A 20082-nucleotide genomic window follows, 5' to 3' on the forward strand; every position below is an offset into this window, starting at 1 on the left:
TGACTCGAACCCGGTTCCCCAGCTTCGAGGTAGATCGCTCCATCCTTCTCGCCACATCCTCTCCCCAATTATAACTCCTTACCCCCGCCTCAACACCCCAGATCCGTGCTGGCCGCCACTGCTGGCAGGGGGACAGATCTGACCTCCTGGAGCATGAAGACCTCTTGCCGGGGTGCGGCTCCCTTTGTAGGCCAGTGGGTCGACAGAACGGTGTCATGGGCAGCTGCACTTGGTGCCTACAGGAGCAGAGGCGTGGCTCCTCCACTTCAGGGGAGATGTTGCGGGGTTGAGGAAGTGCTGGGCAAACCTCCAAGGGTTTGGGGAGGCTGTTCCACTTCTGGATGAGTCGGTGTCGATGATTGTCGGGAGAGCAGCAGTGAGGCAGGGTTTTACGCAAAGGTAGATGCTGGTCCACAGTTCTCAGGTCTTTGGCTCTTCGTTGTCCATCTTATTCTTTTAGGTAGACAAATCTCAGTTACTGGTGTCAGGGGGCCACCAAAATACCAAATTTAGCGGTGTTAAGGGAAATGGAAGGTAGTAGCCAATGGGCTACTTACCCCTGGGATCACTACACCCCCTAAATGACCACTTCCTGAGGGGAGTGGACATAATCCTGTCCCAGAGTTCCTAATTTCACCAAAGACAAGATGGTGGAATCCTTCTTTTGTGGGCCACATCATATATCCCGCCTTAGGGGTGTAATAAGCCTGGTGGTGCAAAATGCCTACTTGCATAGCTAATTTCCGCCCTGTCCTGGTGCCAAATGGGCCTCTGGGCAGGGGGTGGCATCTCTCAAGTCTGGGGGAAGCTGGGCTCGCATTACAAAGGCGGCAGGGGCTTTGAAGCCTTTGGCATTGATATGCTAAATCACTAACCATCATGCTGAAGGAGGTGTGAAAACCTTCCTCTGGAGCAAGCACTGTTTCTGGCCTCAGAGAGCGTGCGCTCTCACCTGCAGGAGGTCTGGTCAGAAACTGATCTGTGGTGGCAGGCTGGTCGATACCAGTCAGCTAGCACACTAGATAGTAGTAGGTTTTTCAGGGAGCACCTCTTAGGTGCCCTCTGGGTGCATCTAATAATACATCTTGTACTGGCAACAGTACAGATTTATTATGACAAGGTGTTTGATACCGAACACCATAGGTTTCAGTAAAGCCAGCTGGGGAACTCATAATCACCAGTGTCCAGTATATACACTTAAGATGGCTTCCCTGTTCACTTGTACCATCTAGTAATTGAACTAGACAGCACAGGGGCATATCTGCTCATGTAGACATGCCCTCACATGTAATATAATGCACCCTGTCTGAGCACTATAAGGCCTGCTGTAGGGGTGACATATATTACATGCAGTGACTTTGGCATGGCACACAGTGAGTGTGCGATGTCATGTTTTCACACATTGTTTGCACCATGTCATGCAGCCTGTAAAGGCAGTCTGCATGCAATATGTTTGGGAGTCCATTAGGGTGGCATAATACATGCCTTAGGGACACTCTTTAGTATCCATGCTCTAGGTACCAGGGGTACCATTTACTAGGGACTTACAGGGGTACTAAAGTGTGTGCCAATTGTAATGCAATTAGACCATTTTACCTTGTTTTAGAGAAGGAGCACTGGCACTGGGGCATGGTTAGAAGAGACCCAATGCACACCAGTCAAAAAACATCAGTACCAGTGGCAAGAAGTGGGGTGACCGTGACAAAAAGAGGCACTTTCCAACAGTTTTGTGGTTAGCGAACAAATCGCACGTGCAGCAATTATATAAACAGTCCACATTTTTCCCACAAACCCCACAGAGTTCAAGAACACCTTTTGAACAAAACAATATAAACCTGAAAACAGCCCCCCTAATTATCAGTTAAACTCACGTTTTCCATCAAATGGCTGCAACACTAAGGCATTGCTGTTAATCTAAAAAGCAAACCCAAAAAAAAGATAGAGAAAGCATCTTTAGAAATGATAAGCCACCAACTGGGTGCAGATAGATTAAATGGATACCGATTTTAGGAGTAAAATTAATTAGACCCTTTCTCCACCAAAGTCTTTGTTGAAACAAATTACTCTTCTGTGTTTTGAGCATACTCTGTGTTCCTGCCTGGAAGTAGGACTTAACATGCACACCCACCTGTTCATCGCCTTTGTACCAGGTGATAATAGGAGGTGGGCTTCCCGATGCATCACAGAAGAGGCTTGTGGGCTGGTTGACCACCACAGACACATTAGTCAGCTTGTCCTTATCTCTGATTTCAGGAGGGACTACAAGAAGAGAAGAGCATGAGTTCAGAGTCAAAGAAAAAGCTAAAATGTATCTTGCATTTGAGCCATGGGAAGAGACTGGGTTGATAGGCCAGGTGTTTCCTGTCTGCTATGACACAATTATAACATTTCCTATGATCAGTCATAAATGACCTATTATTCCACTGGAACACCCAGAAGCTTCCTCAGAAGCATAAGGGCACTTCATAAATTATCCTTAAATTAATATATTAAACAGCTTAATGTTGAGAGATTTTCTTCTCTGACATGCTACAGTCATATGGGTCCTTGACTTTAGTGCAATATAATAGTCAAAATGCCTAAACACACAAAATTAGTATTTTACAGTAATCAAAATTTAAAAATAGCAAAATACACAATTGAAAAAGAGCAGATAGGAAGTTCAACACAGGGAGAATAAAGCATACCCTAGGCTGAGAACATTTTCATTTTCATTTTGGCTCCTAAGGGGCAATAAATAAGCTAGAAATCGAAGAATTTAAACCACCAAACATGACAAATCTTATTTGTTTACCTTCGGTAAAGGCTGACACAAGATGCCTAGTTGCCTACAGCTGCAGATTTAACATTTCATTACTAAAAAGTAAAACAGTCCTAAGCATTTTGCTTCTATTATTAAATGTGAATAATCAATTGATACACTTGAATCACACCTCACTGGGGCTCAACAGTCCCACTTCTTGCATAATGAATCTCAACAAAATCAAAGATAATGCTCTCAAGGACGCATTTCAAGACGTCCTGCCTCCATCAGGGGAACCAACAGAAATCCTAATGTGCAGTTCCAAAGTTACATCAATGAAACCGTTAGGCGGGAACTCCCTTCTTCAGTAGGAAATATAATTCACTTGCGCACTCTTTAACAGTTACTACTATGAAGAGATTTACCTCCTGCCACAGATTAGTAGGAACTTTGAAAGGCATTGGAAAAAGGTTTGAAGACTAGAAGATCTTATGTATTGCTATATACATGATTGAGTTTACAAAGCCGCCATGGTCAGAGCAAAACAAATCTTGGTATCAGTTGCTGCCAACTAATCAAACTAACATTTGCAGTAGTCAGGAACTGGCCATATTCTTGATATTTATTTAAGGGTTGCAGATTTGCAGGGGCTATCCAATGATGTCAAGACATATTTCATTGATAAGATGTTCCTTCTCGGGGCAAGATTTCCACAGGCCATTTTTCCCCAAAAGGTCTCCCAGATTGCAAAACGTAATCTTCCCTCATTCTAAGAGTTTGCTTTGGTTCTTGACGTAACCAGCCCCAAATTAGTTAATCAGTTTAAACATTCTGTAACATCTACACAAACTTGAAGATCATTGGCCTTCAGTCCATCTGAAAGATTCTTAAACCTGTTGTGATTTCACAACTCTCTAATTATCAGGAATTTTGCAATCTTATAAGTGTTTTCAAGTCAGACTAAGTAATGAAAATGATCTGATGACTGCTAGGGACCAATGATCATCCTTGACTACTCTGTGACTTTTGACACTATAGATGAAATCATTTATACAAACCAAGCCTGCTGTTCCAGCAATCCCGGAGGATAGGATTAATTACTGATCAGCCAAAGAGTCCCTTGCTGATGACCAAAAATGGATGGGCATCAAATAAACACCTTGTTTAAAAAGATCTTCAATGGAGATGATGTTTCCCAGCAGTGAAGTCCTCACTGTGCTTCCATGTGATTAAAAGAAAGAACCTACCAACTGCATAGAACCTCCCTCTAACACACCTTCCCCTCTGGTCACCGAGACAGATCTCAAAGTACGTGTGGGTGACTTCGACTCCAATCTATCCTTCTTACTGTAGGTTAATATTGAGGCCAATTGAAGGTGTCCTTTCCACCTCCGCTGCCTTCACAGGTCCTTCCACTTCTCCTCACAGATGCCCTACACTAGTCATGGAACTATTTATCCAGAAACACAAATCTGGTCTTTTAAGTCCCATGGTCAGCAACATAGACATTGGCCCACATCCCTTTCCTGAATCTTTTTTTTTTTTTTAAAGTACAGCTAGAGTGCACATTTTTTCTTTTTATATATGAACAAACAGTCAACTTAATTTGGATCATATACAAAAGTAACTTACTCCTCTTTGTTTATAATGCATCTAGGCATAAATACACAAAAATATACAGAACATAAAACGAAATGCTTGTTTTCATAGGACTTGGCCAAGCTTCAGAGGACAAGCAATGTTCTTGATTGAAGTGGAATTTAAACTCTATGGCATGGCCAGATTGTCAGCAATAGCAATTTGCTGAACTATTTAATCCTAGATTATATCACTTAGCCATAAATCTGTTGTTTACCAACACTGAGTTCTTAGAAACCGGCAATATTAACTATGGTGCAATTTCCTACCCATGTGATAGAGCTGATTTTGCCGCAGTGTTTTCAGTATTAGAGAATTTTCCAAGAGAATATTTACCACTTTCTTCCCAAATTGGATTGTCTGTTATCACCCTAAATTAAAGCAGGGCCAATGTGAACATTGCAAAGTTACATGGAATTTGAAATCTATATGGAAGAATGAAAAACCTGTTTTTATGGAGTAATTCTACCCAATATTTTTATTTTTATTTTGTTGCCATAGAATTGTAAATTGATTTAACCTTTCATGAATAACTGGTGTAACTGTTCAGGATTGTGGATGCGACTTCAGAAAATGTGCAAATAACAGATTAAGTCCCTCAGGTTTCCATTCTAGTCTGCCTTCAAGCTCATTCCGAATCCTGTGCAAAATCTAAATTCAGGAGCAAACAGTATTTTGCGCCCAATTTTAGATTTTGAGCTCAGAGAAACTTGCACTCTCAAATCTAGCAATTATCCATACACATTTTTAAACTCAGAATGGTGCACAAAACCGGGAAGTGGAAAACCTGAACCGTAAAGTAACAGTATTTTCACTAAGAAGTGTTGCACCTACAATACTGTGCTAACCAATAGTGCTTGAATCTTTACCTGGAACCAATGAGAGCAAAGATGGACAAGCCAAGAAGTTGCCATTCACACGTTTCTGTATAGCACTCAAAAGTCATTGTTGTGCTCAGTTCTCAGGCAACTGAAAAGAATGAGTGTACACATATTTTCTCATGCTCACCACCTGTACAAAAACAAATTCTTCTAACTCCAGCAAATAATAAACTTCACCCAGCCTGGCTGAATGAATTACAACTGAATGGTTTTACTCACTCTCTGTCGCAACAGGTTAAAACGCTTGGATTCATCATGGCTCACCATTGTCTAATGAACACTCCCATCAATTAGACAGAAAAATCTGCTAATTGCTTTCCCATATACTTTAATCAAACATACCTGCTACCTTTCAGTGACTTCTGCAAAGAAATATAAGAACTCACAGCACAAAGGTTTAGCCACCAGCAATGCTTTCTTTGAACATGATGACAACTGGGGCAAGAGGATTGAGGGACACAGCTCCTAATATCCATCCAGGTGCCAGGGACAAATGAACTTTAGATCTGACTATGACTTTCTGGACTTCCAATGAAGCAGGATCTGTTAGCTGACAAAGAAAATCTCTCTTTTTTTACAGATGTTGTATATTGCTTCAAACTATGTAAATTCAATCCAACCTACATGGGCAAAAGCTGCAGAGTTAGGGTTATTCGTATGCAAGACATTGCTATGGCCCTCGTTAAGGAAGAATTAGGAGTAAATATATACATATCTATTCATATTCAAAAAAATATCCTTAAGATTGCTCTTTTGCCAAAAGAAAAAAAACAATAAGATGAAAAACTATTTGGAAAATCATTCAGATGGTTCTCAAGCTGATCACTTGCTTAAGAAGCATATGGTAAGGAATACCGATAAAGCTATTATGGGATAAGGTCTTTGTAGACATTGCAAATACTGAGGACCAGATGTGAATGAATGCTATCTTAGATGATAATGGAAACATCAAAATTCTTTGTTTCCAGTACCTGGAGACTTTTGAATGAGTTAACCTTTCTAGTGAACAGGCTAGAAATTGCTCTTCCATGTTTGAGTGATACAACACTGTAATTTGTAATATGAAATTCATTAATGTACCTGATAATGGCAGGTATTTAATGTTATTTGTGTGTGTCCGTTTGTGTGTGTGTATGTCAGGTTTTTCTTGATCTTGAGTATTTGGAAAAATAATCAAAACAATTTTCAAACTGAAATGCCCTGGAATTTAGAACAAGACACACACTGAAATTCCATCTTTTAAAAAATAGATAATAAGGAAATGCTGGTACCTCCCAGCCCTGTCATATGCCCTTCTATAACTTACTCCCTATTACCTTTTCTCCTGGCCCTGGCAGCTGGCTTACCTTCCACGTATTTCTCATCTGCTTCACTAACTGCAAGAACTTTTAAGAAAGTGTCTGATCGCCATGCCCGATTATATCTTCCCTGTGTAAAACCCTCCAAGACCTTTTTTTATTGATTTCCATCATGTAAACCAATGCATTTGTAAATACAAAATCACCTCAACATGTCAAACTCCATTCTTGAATATTACAACTTTCGGTTAAGCAGGAGTCTATCACAGGCAGTCACTGTTCAATGTCTAATACAATTGGATTAGCTAGTGCCACTTCCTCCCAGTGCCTTTAAAAGTTAATCAAGTGAATCTCTTGGGGCTCTAAACCTACTTAGTTTTGCTTCAGCCAGAAAACATATGTTCAAAAGTTAGGGGCCACTGATAAAACGTATTTATAAAAAGATTCAAACTTCTCACATAAAGATTTGCATACATACTAAGTAACACCCTAAAATGAGGAAACATATCAAAATATAGCTTTTAAAACATTGAAGAAACCTTGCTTGCAGATGCAATACATTGTGAGAAAAGATGCTTCCGACTTACCGTGAACCTTGAGGTTGTACTTCCGTTCCGTAGCGCCAGCCTCGTTCACAGCCACGCAGGTGTACTCGCCATTGTCATAGGGGCTAACAGAGGCAATGATCAACAAGGTGCCATCCTCTTGGATGGAAATGCCCGGCTCATTCCCTGTCAGATCTTTTCCGTTGCGCAACCATTTGATGACTGGTCTCGGAACACCTGGCAGGAAAAAGAGCATTCTCAAGGCAACATGGAAACAATACGAAGAAAGACAAGCATGCACAAGGAATCCAGCAAGTCATTCACAAGAGAACAATTGACTCTTTTTAGAGATGATGGGCAAGATGTACAAATCCATTTTTCGTTCCATGGGCTTTTCAAAATGTTTTGTTGGGTATGTATGAACTCCATTTTGAAATGCATTTCAAATTGCCATTATGAGGAGCCGTCTAATTCTGAGTTACATAGGTTATGGTTTATGACCGCAATTGCAGTTGCAATCCATTGATAAGTTACCGACATCTGAAAACAGATGGTAAATGCTTTGCAAGGGGAAGACATTACACAGGGACACCCTTCCCTTTGTGAATGTTGTTAGCCTCTGGGCCATCAGATGGTGATCAGGGAGGCCACTGATTGCTTCCCCAATGCATTCCGATTTGGAGTTCCTTTAAGTCTCACTGGCTGCTTTAAAAAAAAATCTATTTTGGAAAGAAAATGTGGGGACAGAGGTCTGCTGTGCTTTGCAGGCCTCCATCTCTGCATTGACAGCCAATCACAGGGAGTCGTAAATTGTGACCTTCCTATTCGCTACCCCATGCAAATGGACAGTTTGCAATGCAACATATGAGTACATTAGTTGTATCGCAAATTGCATTCCCAGTCGCAAACAAGATTGCAAATGACACATATTTGGTCGGCGAATTGCCATGATACATCAGGCCCATAACAAAATTGTTTTAAAGAGATTTCTAGAACATTCCATGAGAGGGGGCCTTTCTATTTGCATCTAACGGGTAGCGTGTCAGGAAAGAGCATTCTTGCGGCTACCAATAAAAGTGGTCACCCTTGAACCCAACAATAATTTTTTTTGGAAGAGATGGTGGCTTATACAACCCTGCAATTACTCCAACTGAGGCAGGGCTGTAACAGGTAATCATATTGAGGGAAGATCTGTCAAATTTAAGGAGTTCGCCTACATTGAATTTGGTGCCTTGAAATCACCTGCATTATTCATCCGTATTTCAACTGGCTAACTTACACTGCAAACTATGGGGGCTGGTTTAGTGACACAATATGACATCAATCTAACACGCAAGCCTGGTGCCACTGTGAAATAACAAACAACTAACTGAAGAAAATGGCAACCATATGCTATAGCGAGTAACAATTGTTTTTTTGTGTTTCAGTACTCTTCTGCATGTCTGCAAATGTGAGGTCCTTACTAAGTTGCAAACAAAATGTGAGTAGTTCCTAAACATAGATACTCAACCCCCCAGCAAAAGAGCCATGAAATAACTTGCTTAAAAGGAAGGGCACAAAACTCACTGGCACATTACATACTCAGCCCTGGCATTCCTGGTGAACACATTAGCATGATCTCTACTCTATACTAAATATCTTAGAATAGACATGGTGTCACTAAATTGGCACACATCACTGGGGCATATAGTGATGCAATATCCTTTATATGGCTACAATAATCTTACTTCGTCCCAACATTTGCACAAAATTGGACTGGACCATTGCATGCACTGTGCTGCTCTTACAGAAATGGGCCTGAATGTCATTAACTGATTACATCTAGATTGGATGTTTCAGAAGAGGAGCCTAACAATCCTTGTTGATCTGATGGAGGAATCCACACTCTGAAGTAAGCTCTGTAAGCCAATTTGACCAAAAGTAGGCATATGTGTTCTCTCATAAGCTTACCTTTGACTGGACAAGGGAATGCGATGCGCTGATTGGCTACTCTCTCCTGGTAGGGCGTGTTGTACGGAGGCTCCAGCTCATCTACTGAGGGAGGCTCTAGAAGACAAATATTGAGAAGGAGGCATACTTATGAGTTTGAATTAGTAATTAGACCAAATACAGTACATTTTACATGGTAGTAAATATATTTTCAGCGATCTCTTTGTTTTTGAGTTGGCATGCCAGCATGCAATTGTATTGGAAAAAGAGACCACAATGAGTTATTTTTGGTACTCCTGATCAATTAATGAAAACATAGCTGATTTATTAAGTGCTGCGTTTTGTGAATGGGGAGAGGGAGAGGGTTGTAGGCAGCAGATTAAGGTTAGTCCTTTTGTTTCTATCATGTCTAACAAAACAAAATTAAATTACATCTTAGATTATCAGAAAAGATTGATAAAACAAAAGGCAAGGTTCAAGTCAAATGCAGGAAAAATGGCTACCATGAATAAGGCAGGAAGGCCAGTGTGAGCACAACACTCAGCTATTGCCTTGTCATCTGTGGAAAACTGATTTGTTATCCGCCATTTAAAGGTATCTGTGAACTCTTCATTCTTTTTTCTCTCCTACTTATGCAACTAGTTTGTGTCTCTCTTCACCTCCATATCCCTTGACGATACCTACATTCCTACCTTACCTGACTTTATCCCTACAACCACAAGAATAGGTGATTCCCTCTATTATTCTAATGCAGTTATTTTCTCACTTGCAGGCGGTTTTGAAGTCAATGCAATTGTGCTTCCTACTTTCAACTAATTTCCTTTCCCGCTCATAGGTAACTTGTTCTCAACTTGGCTTTTCCCACCATTGCTCCTTCATCCCACCCCTCACCTGTGAATTCTTTCTTCTGTGACATTCTGGTTTTGTTACTATATTTGTGTAAGGTTAGGCTGGTATTTATTATCACCACAGGTTTATATGCATCTATACTTTGTGATCATTAACCTGTAACCCTTCCTTTATTTATGAAGCCCTCTAACCTCTCAAGATCATGTCCATGCTGTAAAACCACAATAAATAAATAAACAGAGGGTCTCTGCTTTCCTGGAAGAATGCACCTATAAACAAGGGCATCTGGTTGGTTGAGTACACTCAATGCACAGGTACGAACCCCCTCCAACTGAAGGAGCCCCATCCTAAAAACCTTTAGACTCCCTCTAAAGAAGACCTGAAGAAATGTTATAAGTCAAGATGTCCAGCCATATTGATGCTGCCAATTCAACTTTGAGTTGACCCTGTTGATGTCCAGAAGAGTCTAAAGATCTCAAAGGGAAAATAACTTCTAATGTACCAGAGACCTCGATAGTCTCTAAAGATTACTAATATAAGTTATATTCCTGAGTAGAGGCTAGAACTGTGAGAAAGTGGCTCTGCATATACTGTTCCCAAATAGGTACAGTGTGTACAGACTCCACAGTCCCCACAGGTTTGGCAGAGGCTAAAGTTAGATATAACCTTACTCTCTAAAGTGGTAGCTTGGTCGAGCAGTAAGGCAGTATCAGAGGACAGTGTAAAGCATTTGTTGTACACACTCAGTCAGCAAATGGTCTCACACACTCAATAGCTGAACTCTAGGCCAATGGTTTATATAAAAAATATATGTTTGTTTTATTTTAGAACCAACAATATGTATTAAAATATACTTTCTCAGAATGAGATGCTTTAGTTAAATACTTTGCAATAGGCCATTGACTTGTGCAGGTAATAGTTACAGTTTGTTGCAATAGGCAACACAATTTTAAACACAATGATACATTGAGATCAATGGGAATGTTAAGTTATATGCAATTGATTACTTTCAAGATTACTTTTCTAACTCCAGGACTGGATCCTAGATTCAGTCCTGGGACAGTTCTTGGAAACAAGTGAGTAATTTATTTTTAGTTACTGTTGTGACTTTTAAACAATATTTAGCTATTTTAAAAGTTCACACTTAGAAACTTTTTCTGATCAATGTTATCCTATGGAAGGAAATTCACTTCGCATGTAAGGGGAGTTATGGTTACTTTTTCTAGGTCAGTGTTGGATCCTAGATCCAGCACTAGTGTACCACCTGTAAGCAGTTGAGAAACTGCGTTTAAGTTATACAGGCGATTTTTAAGGAATATTTATACGTTTGCAAAATCGACAGAAGAAATTTCATAGAAAAACAGTCAATGGTTCGCTATGGAAGAAAATTCAAGTTACAGGTAAAGTATGTTCTCGTTACTTTTGTAATCCAATACTGGGCTCCTAGGCTCAGTACAGGAACATCTATCTAAAACAGGTAAGTAATTACGTTTTCACAGTTGGTACGATTTTTAAAGAATATTTGTAGTTTGCAAAAATCGACACTTAGAAGAAATTTCACAGAAAAACAGTCAATGATTTCCTATGGAAGAAAATTGGGTTACTGGTAAGTACGGTTGTGAATATTTTTCAGGGTCAGTGCTGGGCACCAAGATCCAGCACTGGGATCTCTCCTAATAGCAGGTGAGTATTTTTGTTTTCGTTACTCGGTTGATTTTTGGTGAATATTTTAAGTTTTAGAAACTCCATACTTCGAAGAAATTTCAGAAGAAACCAGTCAATGTTACCCTATGGAGGAAAATTGGGTTATCGGCTTTTGGGTAAGTACTCGACTGGCAGAGTTAAGGTTCTGGGCACAGACTCAGGGGTCTCCCAGGGTCAGGTAGGTAAAGTTGTTACACCCTCAGCGGCACAGGGGCAGCCGGGTGCAGAGTGAGTTAGGCCCAATGTTATCCTATGGGAGGCAGGGGGGCCTTGGTTGGTGGCTGCTGACTAGCAGGCCACGTGTCTGTGGGAGCTGGGCTCTTGGTCACTTGCTCAGGGCAAATGGAGAAGTAGATAGGTGTAGAGGTCACACTGCCAGGGCCACTCGGGCCGCTGGGTGCAGGGTGCTTTTGAGCCTTCGGGCGCTCAATGGGTTTCAATGGGAAAGCTCCTGGTTGAACAAAGGCTGCAAGCTCGGGGACGAAGATTCTTCAGGTACCACCACCACCACTTCGAGAGGTAAGTTGGGTAGTTGGAGGAAAGGTAGGTACCTAGGAGTCGGGCACAGGGGGCTGCAGGGCGCCGGTGCAGGGGTGCCTTTTGGTGTCGGGAAATCTTACCCTCTGTTGATCTCGGTAGGGGGGGTACTTGGTTCTGAGCCTGCAGGCGTCATCAGGAGCATCGAGGTAAGTCCTTGGGTGCCGGATTCGGGGTCACAGTCGCCGGGGGGATGTCCTCGGGGTCTTTGTTCACTCCGGCACAGGCCAGGCTTGGCGGGTGCAGAGTGTGCAGGTTTCGCGGTTCCGGGCTGATGCCAGGGGTTAGAAATTTGCTTTGAGCAGAGCCACTGCTCGTGGGAGTCCCAGTCTTGGTAGAGTCTCAAGGTGGTCAGGTCCTCCGGGGTTTTTGAGGTTGCTGACCACTGAAGGCGCCGGAGTTCCAGAGGAGCAGGTTCAAGGATCAACAGACCGGTAGGGCTGGGGCCAAGTCAGTTGATGTCGTCCTTTTGTTAGCAGCTGCGCGGCGGGTCTTCTGGTTTCTTGATCTTCTTGCTTGTTGTTGAATTGGGATCTGAGGAAGGAAGGTTCAGGGTGCCCTAAATACTACATTTAGGGGTGTAACAGGTAGGTAAGGGGCAGGGACCACTGGGTCCCTGCTCTGGGGAGGATACACCCCCTCTCCTGCCACTATCCTGTGGAAGGGGGCAGTGGCCTAGTCCTGATTGGGCAGGGCTCCCCATCTTCAAGATGGCGAGAGCCCAGGGACGTGCTTCACCTTGCCTCCCCCACCTGAGGGGTGGGTTTGGCAGAGGCTGGCACACCCCTTGTCCTTCCTTGGGGTTTCTGGCCAGTCTTCTCACCAGAGAGGGGGTTGAGAACCGGTAGGGGCCAGTTGCTGGGTACAGCAAGTGGCCTGGAGAAGCTCACAAAGGCGGAATGCCTTTGAAGCTTACCCTGCCCATCCCGGGGAGGAGACTTCGCACCTCACCCAGGATGTGCATTGTTGCAACCCAGGAGAGCAGATGGCTCTCTACCCAGGGGTCCAGCAACCCGTCTGCTGTGTGGCAGCCTGGGCAGCCCCTCAGACAAGACGTGGATTGTAGGTTAGTTTCAGGGGGCATCTCTGAGATGCCCTCTGTCGTGCATCTTATAGTAAATCCCACACTGGCATCAGTATGGGTTTACTGTGATGAGAAGTTTGATACCAAACTTCCCAGTCTTCAGTGCAGCCATCATGGTGCTGTGGAGTTCGTGTTGACGACCCCCCAGCACCATATACTCTTAATGGCAGCACTGCACTTACAGTTCCCAGGAATGGACCTGGGTACTGTAAGGGCACAGGGCTCATGCACCCGTGCCCAAACCTCTGGCATAGGGCACCCAGCTAGAGGGGTGACTGAGGTATGCCAGGGCAGTGTGTGTTGTGGGCATGGCACACAGGGATGTGTGCCATGTCGACTTTTTGTTTTGTTCTGCACCCAGAGACTCAGCCTGCAAAGGCAGTGTGTCTGTGTCAGGGTACAGGGCCTCTAAGGGTGGCACAATAAGTGCTGCTGCCCTTAGGGGCCTTCTCTGGTCACGAGGCCCTGGGCACCTAGGGTACCATTTACCAGGGGCTGACAGGTGACCAGAGATGCCAATTGGGTTTTGGCTGTTAGGGAGTTTTTAGGGAAGGAACACAGGCCCTGAGCACCTGATTGGCAGGAGCCCAGGGCACAACAAGAAAAAGTGCATCAGCTATCAGGCAAAAAAGGGGGGGGTTACTGCAACAGAAACCCACTTTCTTACAAGAACACAAAGGAGGATAGAAAAAGGGCAGAAACATGCAGCTTAGGTGAGCACCGAAGCTCACTGTCATGGTCTATATTTTATATTCTATTTTGCAAAACCCATTAAAACATGTGAATGTGAGGCTGTTTTTGTAGATTACTCAATGTATTCGTTAACTTCAAGAAATCAATGTTTTCTATCATATATAGCTCGGTAAAGTACTCAACACAAGGTCCAAGCTTATGGCTGCAAATGAAGTATTTGTAGATCATTGATGTTTATGATGTGAGAGAAAGACGTAACCCTGTAAGTCAAGAGCAGACAGGTTATTTTAAAGTCAATTGTAAAGTCCTATAAAGGCCAGCCTGATCTCTCTCTTTAGTTCACAATACTTCATGTCATAAAAAATATCCAAGAGGCGTGTACCTGCCTGCGACAAAGGGTCAACAACAATGATTAAGTTACAAATTCCCAAGCTTGAGAATAACTACAACCTTATTTTTTTATAAACACGCGGAACACATTTTGAAATAATTGTACCACTCATTTGCCTTTGAAACAAGTTGAACGAGATGGAAGCGATGCACAAGATGCTGTCACTGAACACCCTTCTCTCTCACTTTTTTTGTCTCTTTCTTTCCCTCTCTTATCCTCGTTCTCATTAATTTGCACATTAAGAGACTGATTCACAAAGGCAAACATACACTTTGTAGCAGCTTTACTAATTTTCAGTGTTCTCAAACTACATGTGGAATTTTACAACTACACACTCCCTATACTTATGTGTTTGGAGTTCTTCGCATCTGGACACTTCGCAGTTGGGTCAGAGGAATCTGCTTCGTATAGTGTTGTATTTTCTGTTAAATCTAGACTAATAGATATGAAGGTTTCATAGGACCATTCCTTCCCATGCTGTTGCATTCTTTAAACCATAGTGTCTCTTCAACAGCACTCCGAATCATGATAACAAGTAAGAAAAGACATTATGCATAATAGGTACTTTTAAAAGTATAATACCTGAAATAACATAAATGCTTCAGAGCATTCTTAACTATCTACCATAGAATACTAGAGAAATCTCACTGACACCAAACAACATAACTTAGACCAAGTTGCGATAACACCAATCACCCACCCTGAAGGTTCCTGGTTGTTCACATTGAATAACTTAATCTTAGGTAGGATAGAACTGTGAGAAGTGGGTGAAAGAAGAGAAGGTTATCCTTTTATTTATCCACAAGCAGACCTACTTTAATGGGGATGAGCAGCACCTTCAACTTGAAAGGTTTAACATCATCCTCTCTAGCTAGGTTCCAACAGATTAACTTGGAAAATGGTTTAAACACGTCGTACATTTGGTTTCTTTATAAACCCTCCAAGACAGAATTTTATCAGAGCAAATTCTCCATAAACTACCAAATGACAAAGTATGAAATACTTATGTAATGCCAATTGGAATTAATTTAATCTTGTAAAAAAGTACCTTGAACTTCTATAGTTACATCTGCTTCATCACGGCCAGCTATGTTACTCGCAATACACTTGTAAACTCCAGAGTCTGACACCTCTGCTTTATCAATGCTCAGTGTTCCATCATCAGAGGAAACATACTGCCCACCATCTATCAGGACAATGCTTCCATCCTTGGACCACGTGACCTCTGGAGGGGGAATCCCGTAGGCACTGCATGGGATGTCGATCCGATGTCCGACCTGGACCTTCATGACTCGAGGACCTCGCTGTATTTTTGGAGGAACTGAAAAAGGTACAAAATATTGCAGAAAGTAATATATACTGGTACAGAAATTGGCACAACTATTGAATGGTAAGGAGCTTGAATTTTTGAAGTCGTGCCAAGTGATCTTTCCATACTTCCCAGCATCATCAAGAAAACAATTTGCAAATAGTCGTTCAAATTACTTCTAGCTAATTAATCTTTAATGCCATTTTATACCTATCCACTTCTAGACATTACACACCAAAAATGCACAAATACAGCCGAGAACACACACACACACACACACACACACACACATACACAAACATACACAAACACACAGAAATAATTTGTGTATCTCTGTGTGTAACTAACTTCTTTAAAAATAATGCAGCCTGCATTGTGCACCTCTGTTCTCAGCTTGGGACCAACTTGCACAGACTCTTTGCAATGCACAAGAGCCTCGGCAATAACGCAAATGAATGTGCATGCAGTAAAGTCAGATGGATACCAGAATTTGTTTCCTAAACATTTAGAGTCTAGTTATGAGTGAAAAGTTATACCTAAGAATTAAAACACAATATGTGTAAATATGCTCTAAGTAGATTTCTCATGTCATTAAATAGAATTAGATGTGAATTTTTCAAACCAAAATTCATAGTTTGAGGCATGCTACTCCAAGGCTCAAAGTATACCAACTTCACAGTGTGGACAACGGCTTCTTGAAATCTCTTCCTTCTACAAGTCAATGGCGCAAAAGCAATCATGTTGTATTTCTTCGGTCTGAAGTATGTCATCTATGCTTCTAACTCTCTAATCACCATTTCGTAGTCCATCTGGTTCCAAGTTTTAAACCTTTATTCTTGTGATCCTGCATCTTAGAATAACTATCTTCTGAGGGTTCTTCGGACATTCTCTGACACCTGCTTCAACAGTGGTATGCCTCCCTGGTGCTTGTAGTATACTACATACAATATTGGTCTTCTACATGTATGTTATAAACTTCTGCCTCATCATTTTTTCTAACAAACTGCTGTGTTGTGCCTGCTAGCTGTCTGGTGGCCTCATATCTCCTTGACTCTTCTCTATTTTCTTGGTCTCCATTGTGACATTCTCTTTTCAGACCATTTTTCATAGGGGGTGAATCCTTACATATATAACGAAACCATGTACCACCTCTTTTTTTTCAGATTGGACAGTATTCCATGACTCATACATGATTTCCTCATATTGATAATTTTTAAGGTGCTACACAAATCGTTACCCGACTTCCCTTGTTCTAAAAAATACCCCAATATTCATTTAATTAGTGGATTAGAAGTAGGAACATAATTTGATCTGGACTGCTCACTGAGTTTAAATTCATTTGGAGCATGGACTAAACCATTTGTCACTGATCTTCTGTCCTGCATAATTGTGTGCACAGCCACAATCCTCCATGTTTAGATGATGAGCACCGTGTATGTTAATCATGTTTACCGAATCTTTAGTGAATCTGTAGAAAACAATGTTTTTCCCCCACACTGCAGCAGGGCACATGAAGTGGCTGCATTTGCATACTGCACTTGAAAAGAGATATGAATCAATCGTTTTTATATTTTATTAGAAAATGCTGGTAATTTCAGCTCAGTTAAACATGATCAGATCTGAATTGTAAATGTTATTTTATTTCAGTTGTTCTAAAAAGTCTGGGGAAGAGCTGTTTGGCCATTTTATATCTTCTCATGGGTGGGAGAAGGGTGTTGGATAGATGAAAGAAAAGTAAATAACTTGCAGGCTATAACAATGTCAGCAGATGTCCTACCTTTGGGAATTTTGAGCAGTGAGTGGGTTGGAAGGTGAGAGGAGGGTGCAGGTTGACACTGGACATCATTATAAGCTCCCTCTGAGTTATTCTCTTGTAAGGGGTAACAGGGAGGGGTGCTACTCAGCCCCGGGCACTGCCCTTGGCCAGGTGGCCCTCAGTGATTTTTGAGACAGGCACATGCAGGCCCAAGCACAGTTCTGAGCCCTTGGCTGCGTCTGCCATGCGAGGGAGGGGTGGGGGAAAGTGGGAGGAGAAGGAGAACAGGGAACTTTCAGAATGCCAGATGCGTCCTTACACCTGGTCTTCTTGCTTGGGGAGAATGCAGGAGGGGGTCATGATCCTGTCAGGGGGATCATTGCAGGATCCCCTTTTTTACTGCATGGTTTGGGTGTGGGCCAGGCTGTGCTCCTGCCCTCGGGCCCTGCCCTCTCCACTGTAGTGGTTTCAACAGGTGCACATCTGCATTGAGTGAAACCAGGCCTGTTGTCTCCAGGTATAGAATCACAGGTTCGGTGTTTGAAGGCCCGGTATAAATTGGTCTAGAATTTCCAGACCAGGCATAATTATGCCACTTAGAATTGCAAGCTGTGCAAGCCTACCCAGAATTACCTTTTTGGATTGAATACCGCTACTTATAATGAGGGGCTTTTTAGTAATTATCATAACTTAGTGCAGTTTCAAGTATATGCTATCTCTGGTTGCTGGGCCTGTAGCCTTGTAGGGCAGTTGGGCAACCCAAAGGAATAAAACAAGTTGTACACAACTTATCTAGTGCTCAATTTGTAAAGAAACAAAATAATAATAATGAGATGGCCCAATGTTTTTTTTACAGGCCCACCAGAGCACTGCAGAATGCCGAGGTAGATAAAGCCCAAGGGTGCCTAGTCTTGATCACACCCTTTGTTGCACTATCATACACTTCATATATTCGTATCTCACTGTTGTAAGGTCGTTTTCACTGCTGATTTCTCCCTTTGTCATTAATTTCTTATCTTTCTCCTCCTGATGATGAAATACAAGGCTGGTCCCCAAACATAAGTGCAGGTGCCTCAGATGAGATATCTCAAACTGCAGCTTCTCACTTTCTTACATAATGATGTTTCAGAAATCACTCTCACACACTCTACTTTAGTGAGGGTTGGCTTTAAAACTCACCATGAACACTCAGTTTTACTGACTGAGTCACATTTCCAGCTATATTGGAGGCCACACAGAGGTACAAGCCACTATCAGTCACCCTTGTCTCCAGCACTTTCATCGACCCAGAAGAAAGAATGGTGTGCCTGAAATAAAATAATATTTACAGAAAATAGCAAAACATCCAAAAAAGGTCTTAGTTATGCCCCATCCTGTCTTCCATTACAAAAATGGGGTAACCCTAATCTGGTCATAGACCTGGGTGTAACGCGATACAAAATACAATGGTCCTGGACCTTAATTTTAGAGACAAAAATCAATAACCTTCTAGGTTTTATTCACGATTTTCATGAGCATTCAACCGTGCATTATGTAATACAGTGCACCTACTCATAGTATTAAATAAATTGATTCAAATTCAAAATATATGAACAGCAAAAAGCAATACCCGGACAATTATTTGTATCCTTACGTTTTAGTATTTAATAAACATTGTCAATTACTTTTTTGGCAGTAATAATAACCTCATTGGTCATAGTTAATAGAAGGTTGCTCCAGACGGAACGTGCGTAAGAGAAAGTGCTCAAGTGAAAAGGAGTGAAAAGCTTCAAAGTAGTGACATAGGGAAAAAAATATTTCATTGATTTAAACAGTTGGATAGGTTGAAATTCACCTAATTATCCGGACTGACCGTATATACAATAATATACAAATAATTTGCGCTTTTCTTAAAATGCACAAAAATACATTCTTGCGCCGCACGATTGAAAAAATGATAATGTATGGACCAGTCTAATTAGTGGGGATGTCGACGTTTCGACCCGTCTTAGGGCCTCAAGGGAGATTCAAACCTCGGCCATGCGGATCTTCCTCAGGACAAACTAGGGCAACCAACTTAGCTGAGTGCTACTGGCCGTTTCAGAAGAGTCGAGAGTTACCGGCTGCTCCGTAAGAATTGAATTGGCATTAATTGCCTTTTGCACGGCCAAAAACGTAGGGAGACTGGTTGCTGTTTGTCATCTAATGTTTGCTCAAAGGAGATATGAGCAAGGTGTTAAATCAGACGTACAATTATTGAGGAATTGACGTTGGAATGCATACTATTGACATTATGCAACTTCAGAATGGATCTTTTTGAATAAGTCCCATACCTAAGTTGGTTGCCCTAGTTTGTCCTGAGGAAGATCCGCATGGCCGAGGTTTGAATCTCCCTTGAGGCCCTAAGACGGGTCGAAACGTCGACATCCCCACTAATTAGACTGGTCCATACATTATCATTTTTTCAATCGTGCGACGCAAGAATGTATTTTTGTGCATTTTAAGAAAAGCGCAAATTATTTGTATATTATTGTATATACGGTCAGTCCGGATAATTAGGTGAATTTCAACCTATCCAACTGTTTAAATCAATGAAATATTTTTTTCCCTATGTCACTACTTTGAAGCTTTTCACTCCTTTTCACTTGAGCACTTTCTCTTACGCACGTTCCGTCTGGAGCAACCTTCTATTAACTATGACCAATGAGGTTATTATTACTGCCAAAAAAGTAATTGACAATGCTTA

General features: G+C 41.8%; 1 protein-coding gene across 1 annotated transcript in view; it reads right to left on the reverse strand.

Moving 5' to 3' along the window:
- Positions 1-20082, reverse strand: part of HMCN1 (hemicentin 1) — a 1072905-nt gene that overhangs the window by 604843 nt on the left and 447980 nt on the right. The window contains exons 23-27 of the mRNA XM_085601687.1: positions 18537-18664; positions 15341-15613; positions 9056-9151; positions 7148-7342; positions 2129-2259 (exon numbers count right to left, since the gene is read on the reverse strand). Coding sequence (XP_085457813.1) covers positions 2129-2259; positions 7148-7342; positions 9056-9151; positions 15341-15613; positions 18537-18664 — 823 coding nt within the window. The remainder of the gene's footprint in view (positions 1-2128; positions 2260-7147; positions 7343-9055; positions 9152-15340; positions 15614-18536; positions 18665-20082) is intronic.

Source organism: Triturus cristatus, chromosome 4_2, assembly GCF_964204655.1.
Source record: "Triturus cristatus chromosome 4_2, aTriCri1.1, whole genome shotgun sequence".
Classification (NCBI taxonomy): Eukaryota; Metazoa; Chordata; class Amphibia; order Caudata; family Salamandridae; genus Triturus; species Triturus cristatus.